An 11,382-nucleotide genomic window follows, 5' to 3' on the forward strand; every position below is an offset into this window, starting at 1 on the left:
TTTGTACTGTTCATGTTTTCAGATCTATGGATTTGTGAATTTTACACAACCCAAAATACCGAGTCTTTCGTATTGTTCTTTTTCACATTCGTAGTGTACATTATTGTCTACCTATAGAATTTTTGTTGCTAATTTTTTGGAACTACAAATTACCATTTTCGATTTTTGAAAAAATGGGCTACATATAGCCCGAGCCACAAAATGCCACACTCGAAAGCGACGGCCTTAAATATATGTTGGTGTAACAGTGTTTGGTCATACAGTACTTTGCTTGTTGTGTACTTGTACGTCGCGGTCACCATTGCTCTTGTGCTGCAAGATCGTCTATATAAACATGCCTTGGATTCTTGGTACATTTGCATATATAGTAGCTGCATCTTCCTCTCCGACGACAGGTTGCCAATGGCGTAGTATGCGGAAACGTACGGTTGTTGGCACCTAACTTTTCAGCGGCTTGGTCTCCGGAGCTCAAGTAAAGCTCAACTCCATTTTATTAGTTGGAACACTTTCTTCCATTCTTGTCCAGCTTAGTTAGTTGCAGTGTCTTACTTAATTTCTTTGCTCCTATTTCTGCCTTAATTTATCTCTATACTTCGTTGAGAAATCTCTCCACAGGTTTCTTAGCATGAACTGATTAAAGAGGTTACTGCATGAACTGAAATTAACTAAAGATGATTCTTCCTACACATCACGGACATACCTTTCATTCTATTTTTCTTGCTCCTTTGTTTGCCCTAGCTTCACCTTGTGAATTCTGCATGCATATGTAGGAATTAGTGTAGAAATGGCACCATCAGCTCCTCCGAGTCAGGAAGAACCCATCCAGCTGCCGTCGCCGGGGAAGCAATTCAGAAACCAGCTCGCTGCCGCCTTGAAGAGCATCGACTGGACTTACGCCATATTCTGGTGTATCTCAACAAGCCGCCCAGGGTAATATCAACTGGACTCAACCTACTGACACTCAAGCTAGAGACGAACACCGGATGGCTGGTTCCTTTCCGCTTACAATTAATAATACTCCGGCTGGTCTTGCGCGTACATGCGTCTCCCGGTTCCGTATGTTTTGCAGATTCCTGACGTGGAACGACGGCTTCTACAACGGCGAGGTAAAGACTAGGAAGATCACCAACTCCACGGACCTTACCGCCGCCGACCAGCTCGTCCTGGAGAGGAGCGAACAGCTGAGGGAGCTCTACGTGTCGCTACTCTCCGGCGAGTGCGACCACCGGGCTAAACGTCCCGCCGCCTCGCTCTCACCGGAGGATCTCGGCGACGCCGAGTGGTACTACACGGTCTGCATGACCTACGCCTTCCGGCCTGGCCAAGGGTTCGTCTAGACTCTGGACTTTCATCTTATCATGATAAAGATCTACTGTACTGATTACTCAAGGCTGAAGTGTTTGGTGTTCTGCTGTACACGTACGGTCAGGTTGCCTGGCAAAAGTTTTGTGAGCAATCAACATATTTGGCTGTGCAACGCTCAGCTCGCAGACACCAAAACCTTCCAACGCGCGCTCTTAGCTAAGGTATGTGTGTGTGTGCATCTTCAGTTCTATCTCTTCAATATCCAGCAAAATAGTCTCTCTTTAGTATCTGGCGAATCTGTAGAACTAACTATATTTATGTATACTAATAACTGATGTATCATGATTAATTTCCTCTCTCTGTGCATGGTCATACTATCTGCTGGCTAATTCAGACCGCGTCTATTCAGGCAAGTGCACTTCAGGCTTCCATCACATTTATTATAGTTAGCACTGCATGTCACTTGTTTAATGTTCAGATTTCTGACCCCAACTGCACGGTTGTCTTTGGACACTTTTTTTCAGACAGTTGTTTGTATCCCATTCATGGGCGGTGTGCTTGAGCTGGGGACGGCTGAGCAGGTGAGTACGGGGGAGTGTGCATATATATCATTTTCACCTGTTCTTTTCTTTTTTCGCTATAGATATCTTCCGTCAAATATTATGTGCGTCAGCGTCACGCAAGTGGATTTTACGAGCACCATGTTAGGCAGACACTCCCTATGCATCCAATCCATTTTGCTTTCCCTGCGCAATCTTTCTCTTTTTTTTTTCCCTAGGGAAAGAAAATTAGTACTTGAAACTTTCCACGTTAACATTTTATTCGAAGCATAATGGATGGAACATATATTCGGATTTTTTTTGGATATCATAAAACATAAACTACTAATATTAATTCGTGAACTCCTCATTTTAGACATATTTTGTGCAAAAAGGGTCCCAGGTTACTTTTAGAAAACTTAGTTCCAATATATTTGTCGAACTGCAAAGTTTTAGGCTTTTACGTTTTGTAGGAGATGCAAAAAAGAGAAAGTTTTCGCATGGATCTCAACGCAAGAACGAATGAGCTAGATAGGGGTAGGGCTGAACATCAAGCGTTAGTCTGCTTGACTCGTTTAGCTCTGCTCGTTGCAGTAATGAACAGAGCCAAACAAAGCATGATATCACTAATGTGCTAAACATGCAAGCCGGCGATCTTGCCGAGCAAATATTTAAGCTCGTTAATTACGACCACATCTAACTTACCAAAACTGCTTGTGCATAGCTTGCTTTGCTAGCCAAATCCTCCTGCTCAGCTAGTATGTTTGGCCAACATACCATGTTCCTGCATAGATACATCAGTGATACATGTGCATACCTCTTTTTTCTTAACGATCTTTAGCGAGCAACTCGTGAGCGATCACTAGCACATAACAGACCTAAACAATAATTTTAGCTTGTTAAGATGTTTTTACAATTAGTGTCTTAAAGATCACAAGCATAACAAGCCGAGCCTTAACGAGCCACGCAATTCGTTAGTCCAGCCAGGGGTGTGCGCCTTTCATATTGCTTAGTCACAACTATCCCGTACATGGTACCTCGGAACGTGCAAACTACAGCACAGCACAAAACGGGCTAAACAACAGAGTGTTGAACCATCTTACACATCCAGTAAATTACACATAAGTACATAACCATGACTTTTGGAGCTTCCTAGGAATTTCAAAGAGTGCAATTTTAGGCTTGGTAGTAGTTTTGATTCTAGGTGACTGAGATTCCAAAATTTCAGGAGAACTAGCAAAAGTAAATAAACAAAAGATTTTGCTAATTTTTAGTCGATCGAAAAATAGCATAATTCTCAATCAGCTCGTAGGCCATAGCATTGCGGGTGATTCGATGCTTGCAATAAGTTGCAACATGGGTAGTTACATATGAGGTTGTAACCAGGAAAATGACTCAGGGGGTGTTTGGTGTGGCTTTTTTTGGCTTTTGGCTTTGGCAAAAGCCACCAAAAGCACCTAAATAGGTGCTTTTTTTGGCTTTTGGATTTTGGAAGCCAAAAACAAAGATCCTATTCTTTTGGCTTCCAAAATCCAAAAGCCAAAAAAAGCACCTATTTAGGTGCTTTTGGTGGCTTTTGCCAAAGCCAAAAGCCAAAAAAAGCCACACCAAACACCCCCTCAGAACGTTGGAATGCTATATAATTCGTGCTAGTTATGAGTTATAACATATCGGTTAGGTTGCAACTGAGATAAATACTTCAAACTATTGAATTATCTCGTGATTCATGCTAGCCAGAAGTTCTAATATAGATTGTAGCCGATATTCGATCACATCACGTGAAATTAGTCACTCCCATAAATAAAAACTCGGCGCCATGTTAATAAAACAAGCTATCATTTGTTAATAAAACAAGCTATCATTTGTAGTACTTTGCGTGATTATTATATGTTTATTTTTTGTTCCATTAGTTGGACGCTCATCAAAGAGCGAATCCATCTACATGTATTTTATCGTAGTAAGGTGATATTGATCTTTTTTTGCTAGGTTTTGGAGGACACAAACATTGTGAACCGGATAGGCACATCCTTCTGGGAGATACAATATCCTACATGCTCGGAGTCGGAGGAACCAAGCTCCAGCCCATCACAAAACGAACCCGGCGATGAAGCCAACATCGTGTTCGAAGACCTCGACCACAACGCCGTCGAGGGGATGATGTCTGGAGAGATCGAATGCTTGTCCGATGGCAACCTAGAGCTGATCACGAAGGAGATCAACGAGCTCTACGGCATTTGCGAGGAGCTGGACGTGCGTGCTCTTGAGGATAACTGGATCCTGGGCGGGTCGTTTGAAGTCATGTCTTCTCTGGAAGCGGAACCGGTGACGGACGCAGACCGGATCACTGATGATGTTCTCACTCGAAGTTGCTCATTTGAATCCTCTCGATCATCGTGTTTTACGCCCTGGAAGAGGTCATCGGACTCCTCAGAAGACATGGTTGTGTCGGTCGCAGGGGAGTCACAAAAGTTGCTAAAGAAAGCTATGGCTGGTGGTGCATGGATGAATGGTGGTGGCGGCGACACGGCAAGAGGTCAAGAAAGTAACGTCAAGGGACATGTCATGTCGGAGAGAAGGCGTCGGGAGAAGCTCAACGAGATGTTCCTCATTCTCAAGTCATTGGTCCCGTCCATTCACAAGGTGTGACCATGCTCATTTTCTTCTTTGTATGTCTTTGTTTTGCATGAGGAGTTGCAGACATTTTCACAGAATAACATATGTATTACTATTGCAGGTGGACAAAGCATCCGTTCTAGCAGAAACAATAGCCTATCTCAAAGAGCTTGAGCAAAGGGTAGAAGAGCTAGAATCTAGCAGGGCACCCTCGGGCCAGGCTGATACAGCAGGCCGCAGGCGACACGATATTGTTGGGAAGAAGGTCTCGGTTGGATCAAAGAGGAAGGCGTCAGAGCTCGGCGATGGAAATACCGAGAGGGGGAACAGGCCGGGCAACATCGTCAACATCACCATGATGGACAAGGAGGTGCTTCTAGAGGTTCAGTGCCGATGGAAGGAGAGTCTGATGACACGGGTGTTTGATGCCTTGAAGGACCTCAGCTTGGATGTTCTATCCGTGCAGTCGTCGACGCCGGGTGGCCTTCTTGCTCTGAAGATACGAGCTCAGGTGTGGCATGCGCGCACATCACCCATGATCGATCTCGCAATAGAAATGCATGCAACGTTCCATTCATGCTCATGGTGGCTATATCCGTTTACTAATGTAACAATCTCTGGTGATTTTTGTTTTGCAGTACGCCGGCTGTAATGTTGTGTCACCTGGGATTATTAGCGAGGCGCTTCAGCGAGCTATAGGCAAGGGCTGAAACACGTGAGCTGTTGCCATTCGGCATGGCGATGCACACATTAAAATCGTATGTGTGGTGACATTGAACCTAGTGATCGTTGATTTTGTACTCTGATCAACAATCTCTTTTAAACGTGAGGATAAAGGCCTAACTTAAAATTAATAAAGACACACACGACGCAGCATAGTTGGATACAACAAGAAACGATCCCAAGGATCGCCCAGAGTTCACACATCCACATAGAGGTATCAAAGTACAACACAAGACATGAATGCCCCATAGAGGGTAAAATAAGCTCTAAAGGCAGTCTATTCCCTCGTCCTGGCATGCATCGCTCTAACCGCGGCCACCGCCGCGTCTAGCAAGTCCCCGTCCTTTGGTCTGACCAGTCCCCTCAAGCTCTGCATGTAGATTGTCATTACAAAGAACTAGCACAGTGGCCCTCGCAATTGCGAGGGTACCATCGTTATTTTTCTTAGAGGGATGTTCATTGTCTGTCCAGATTATGATGGAAATAAATTTATGATTTTCTTATATTTATATTTCATGAAAGATAATACATTTTGTAGCCCCAATTCCCACTAAATAAATATAATCTGGAGAGACCATATTTAATTATCTTTATTTGGTGAACAATTGTTAGGCTATTTATAAATAATGTAAATTTACCAGGTGTTTTGTTCTACATGATATTAAATTGTTATGTAAAATAAAAAATTTGGATTTGGACTTAGTGTGACATATAGATGCAGAAGAATGGTCCATGTAGCAACCTAGTTGCTTCTTTGACGCTAACACATTGTAATATTGGGTCGGTCTCGGATCGAAATTTTTGTATGGATTCACATTTACCGCATAGTAATTTTCTGAGCTAGGGGTTCCCATGGCTCGTTCTTTTTTTTCAGCGTGAGTTTGGAGAATTCAGCTAGTTTGGTAGTATGGCATGTGTAGATCTTAGGATCCGAACTATTTGAATTCAGCTTCCCGCATAATTTTTTATAATTTGAGATGTCAGTTCAACATGTTACATTTTTGTATAACTTTCATTCATACGTTCATACTCAAATAGACGTATAGACGAATCAATTTATTTTAAAGCCTTTATTATATTTCCTTGCCACAATGTCATCTTTTATAATATATGCTATGATAGTATCATGCAGACACATCCAACTTCGGATTTTTCATCTCACCGATCAGCTTAGAGTTAGCTTCGCCTACCTGTATCTATACTCCGCGCAAATTTCATCCACATAAATCATCTAGCTGGTTTGAGTGTAGCACCCGGATTCTTTTTTAGTGCCTTAGCTATCATAATTGTTTTGTCCTAGAAAATACTCCTTATATGTATATATTTTAAATCTACGTTGTTAATATACGTAGTTAATGAAGAGTAAATGGGTCAGATTATTTAGCACATATGGAAGAACACGGTGACTTACTTTTCGTATGTATATTGCCTTTCTCATATATATGTGCCACCATATCGTTAGATAGTATTACTCGTATGTTGGCATTTCTTTCAAATATAGGCCATCATATTCTAAGATAGTATCACTCGCATGTCGTGATACACGCACACATACATAAGCCAAATGCAAACACAGCCAGCTTTAGAGTTTTATTCTCACCGATCAGCTTAGAGTTAGCTTCGCGTGCCTATATCTATATTTGGCATGGGAATTGATCCACATAAATCCTGTAGCTAGTCAGAGTGCTTGTTGTATAGCATCTAGACTTTTTTTTACATTCTTTAGCGGTCGCTACTATTCAATCCTGGAAAATACTCCTTATAAATATGTTTTAAATTTTCACGATAATAAATGTTTGTAGTTAACAAAGATTAAATGGGTCGGATTATTTAGCACATGTGGGAAAACGTTGTGGTTTCCTTTTATTCGTATATTGCCTTTGTCATGTATATGCCACAATATTCTTGGGTAGTATCACTCGTATGTCTTGACACACACACACACAAAAGCATTAGCTACAGACACGGTCAGCTTTGAAGCTTTTCTTCTCACCAATAAGTTCGTAGTCAGCTTGGTATATCTATATATTTTATCTCCATTAGATGGAGATTTCATACATATAAATCATCTAGCTGACCTAGGTGCACATGTAGCTAGCATCCATACTCTATTTCTCAACGTACGACAACGCACTGACTCATTCATTAGAGGTCACATTTGTTCCGTTCCTAAACATACTTCTTATGCATATGTTTAAATCTCTGGTTTCTGAAAATTCGAATTGGCACGACAAGAATTTTATGTTTTTAGCTGACCTAGGTATATGTATAGCATACAGACTCTATTTCTCAAGGTACGACAGCCACCGGACTCGTTTGACACGACAACAGTCTTATGTTTTAGCTGACCTAGGTGCATGTATAGCATACCGACTCTATTTCTCAAGGTACGACAGCCACCGGACTCGGTTTCGGAAAATTCAAATTGGCACGGCAATAGTCTTATGTTTTTATATTCCTACTTTGTTTTAGGAAATATATGTATTCCTACGGAAAAATTCAATTCACATGACCGTACGTATGAGTATATATTTTGTTCATGAGAATCAAAGATGGCTAATTAAGTGGCAAAATATAGGCGTGCGAGACATGAAAATTTCTCTATGTGCTCGTTTCCGGCTAGTATGTCACTTATAAATGGTGCATGCACTGCTTTAACCTGATACGTTTTTCAGTTTCCATACATGGATACGTGGGACTCTAATCTGATATGGTAAGAGAAAAAGAAGATAGAGTTGGCTTTTTTATTTGGCGGGAGAGCAGACCTGGCGAGAGACTCCTCCGTACCATTTTAGGTGTACATGTTCTGTAACGTGACATAGTTTACGTAACTTTGATCTGTCATTAAATCTCATCCGTTACTGTTACAATCAACGGTGCCAGTAATTTTAGCTTATGTGGATTAACCTGGTGTCTCTGTTAAAACACCTTTATTTTGCTTTTAGTATATAATAGATGCATCAGCACGGTTACCAATAATCGATCCTTCCGTAGTTAGCCTATTATGAATATTACAAAGGGAGGAGCATTAGGCCGCAAAGGTAAATCAAACTAATCTAAGAAAGGGGGCCGAGAGACTTTGGGCGATGGCTAGGAACTCACCATCCCTGCTGGGTTCGAGTCACAGTGCCTGATATCTCTAACTCCGACCCACATAAACTTAGCCAAGGGGGACCTTCGACCATCCTCATACCCTCCCATCGTCGTCTTGTGCTATTGTGGCTCTGGTACATGCCGCCCCTCCTCCTCGAAGGGTGTTGTTCCAGCCCTACTGGCCGCTGCCTCCGCTCCCCTCACCGATGCCTCCTCTAGCCATCTTCCAATGTCCCTGGAGCCGCTTCGTGCAGGTTCAAGTTCACAAACCTAGCACACCTCATCAATCGAAGATCATGCACACTTACTATAAAAAAGCTCATCCCTGAGGCACTCTCTGTGGAGCAGCTAGTGCCTAACTCTCAGGAGGCGTTTCCTAAGGTTCTTGACGCCGTGGCAAGCGGTGCGGGGCATGAGTAGGCACCTTGGGTGTTTTTCAAGCATAGGCGCAGCTTGCGCCGGATGGCCTTCGCCCATCCGATGTCGAAGACACATCCTTCGCCTCCTACTTGGCTCAAAGGGAGATGCCACAGTTGCCATGAAACCGAGCACTAGGCTTCGATTTGTTGTGAGCCACCAAGGTGCAACAATTGTTGCCATTTTGGCTACAAACCAGTGGCGAAGCTGGAGGAGAAAATCATTGGGTTCATCTCCACTAGTTATGTTGTATCTTCCACAAATGAATCCACTGATAGACTAAATTAGTGAAGGTTCGGTGAAATTGTTGTGTTCATCTGAACCCAAACATAGTATAGCTCCGCCACTGCTACAAAGCGAAATGCTACACAGAGAGAACTACTACTCGCCCACCTCTGGTTAGAGTTCGCCACATTGAGCAGCCGCCCGGTGCTGTCCATCCTCATCCCTTGCAGCGACACCCTCCTCAACCACAACTACATCTAGAGCCCTTTGCCACGACAGATGTGCGGCCCACCTTGTCGAGCAGTCCATGTTGCTTCGCTCCAAGCTTCACGGCTGCCTCGTGAGGGTCGACCGTTTTTTTTTGGTAAGTGTGGGGACTGCCCTTGGCACGTTCCCTGTTGAGCACGTTTTAATTCAGTTGAAGTTGGGAAGAAGGAATTTATGGCGATTTCTCGCCCAGTGCCATTCCCTGCTTGTTGCGGCAGGCCCATGTGTTGGCTGCCTTTGAGAGTGAGATACTCCGATGACGTTGATCATGCCCAAGCTGCATGGATTGTTTGGGGAGTCGGCTCCTCCCCTGTCGATGGTGCATGTGGAGGTGGACTCGCTTGGGCCTTGGGCTATGGTTTCAATTCCATTCCACCATCTCTAGGGCTCAGTCAATAGCTTGCCCTCGTTCTAAGGCTCTCTTTGCAAAAGAGCTATACGACCTTCTAGGTGTTCGGAGACGACTATTCCTGAATCTAACAAAGATATTATTGGACATCTCCGGGAAAGATATAGGTGAAAAAAGCAATAAAATGAAGACGTATCTCAAGAGCAAAAGTAAGAAGAGTGACACCACATGGAAGACAGTAGATGCTTGATTGACGATCTCAACTTTTCAGGTTGTCGTGTCCTAGATCTTTATTCTTGGTTTTTTCGTGGGTTTTCTTTGTGTGTGGTGATCTTTAGGTTGAGTGTTTGCGGCCACAAAAGTTTGAGAGACTTGGTTGATCTGGTGTTGTTATAACAGTTTTTGCCTAATTTCCCATTAATCAACTAAGCATTATCTTCTTAATTAATAGATCGAGGCAAACCTTTTGCCTTGGTTTAAAAAAACATAAATAGGCCTCTTGGAACAAAAACTAGAAATCCGTTGGTTTCTAACTGATGGCCCGTAGTATATGAGTAAGGTGTCCAAAAAAATTATATATTTCCATGTACACGTAAGTGTAGTTGAACTCATAGGTAGTGCTTGTTCGTTCCGCCACATCTAAAATTTGGTACTACCTTCGTTACTGTTGATGATTAGGCAGTGATCCTACTCATGGATCCGCATAGCTCTTACACCAAAATTGTCGTGGTATCGTCACGGCATATGCCATAGGATGGCTAAAGAGAGTGGTTCCTGCAATGGTCAACGGTGGTATCCGGATGCGGGTATGAGCACGAGCGACACGGCGACGTACCCAGGTTCGGGGCCCTCGTATGCAGGTAACAACCCTACTCCTTCTCTAGAGTGTATAAGAGATATCATAGTACAATGGTGCTCCTTGATCTATATCCCATGAGTGCCCCTTACTTTACGGGAGATGAGATCAGCGTGGACTTTGATCCCATGAACCTTGTTTAAAAGCTCTCGAGGGGCCGGCTGCGAATTCTCGTTCAGCCGGCTGCACCCTCATTCGGCTTGCTTCATCCGGTTGCTCTCGAGCCGGACGCCGCTTTGGTTTTGCGGGTTTGTTTTTCGTAAGTGGTGGAGGTATCTCCGCCTTGTTGGTAGAACACGGGCCGGCTTGGGAAGAGACATCCGACTGCGACTGGGGCACGCCGGAGTCTCCGCCGCCTCGGGCCCTGCGCCCGACTTGACCGGCTCTGACGGCATCTCCCTGTAGCGTCGCCTCGCCTTGTCACATAAATGCTCCCTCCGGATCTTCTGCGGTTGTGGGCGACGTGGCGCGGCCGTTACTAGTAACCGCTGGAGACGTGGGGGAGGTCGTGGCGCAATCAATCCGGGCGTCATGGCCCACGCGCCTGCTAGCGCGTAGAAGCTTCCTTGTGACGGTACATCACACGTCCGTTGGGAACCCCAAGAGGAAGGTATGATGAGCACAGCAGTAAGTTTTCCCTCAGTAAGAAACCAAGGTTTATGCTGGCGTGTAGTCAACACGTCCGTTGGGAACCCCAAGAGGAAGGTGTGATGCGCACAGCAGTAAGTTTTCCCTCAGTAAGAAACCAAGGTTATCGAACCAGTAGGAGCCAAGAAGCACGTGAAGGTTGTTGGTGGAGGATTGTAGTGCGGCGCAACACCAGTGAAACCGGCGCCAACGTGGAACCTGCACAACACAATCAAAGTACTTTGCCCCAACGTAACAATGAGGTTGTCAATCTCACCGGCTTGCTGAAAACAAAGGATTAAACGTATCGAGTGGAAGATGGTGTTTGTTTGCAAAGAACAAGTAAAAGCAAGAGAATGTATTCAGAT

The 11,382-nt window shown here is 43.9% G+C and overlaps 1 protein-coding gene across 1 annotated transcript; it reads left to right on the forward strand.

The window, feature by feature from the left end:
- The first annotated feature begins 395 nt into the window (after positions 1–395).
- On the forward strand, positions 396–5,167 carry LOC124671494 (anthocyanin regulatory R-S protein-like). The gene is made up of 9 exons (XM_047207863.1): positions 396–472; positions 771–930; positions 1,070–1,327; positions 1,430–1,526; positions 1,700–1,714; positions 1,830–1,886; positions 3,831–4,484; positions 4,579–4,968; positions 5,096–5,167. Exons 2-9 carry the CDS (start codon positions 785–787, stop codon positions 5,165–5,167), a joined length of 1,689 nt encoding a protein of 562 aa, XP_047063819.1. The 5' UTR covers positions 396–472; positions 771–784.
- Positions 5,168–11,382: the final 6,215 nt, after the last annotated feature.

This window comes from Lolium rigidum, chromosome 7, assembly GCF_022539505.1.
Source record: "Lolium rigidum isolate FL_2022 chromosome 7, APGP_CSIRO_Lrig_0.1, whole genome shotgun sequence".
NCBI lineage: Eukaryota > Viridiplantae > Streptophyta > Magnoliopsida > Poales > Poaceae > Lolium > Lolium rigidum.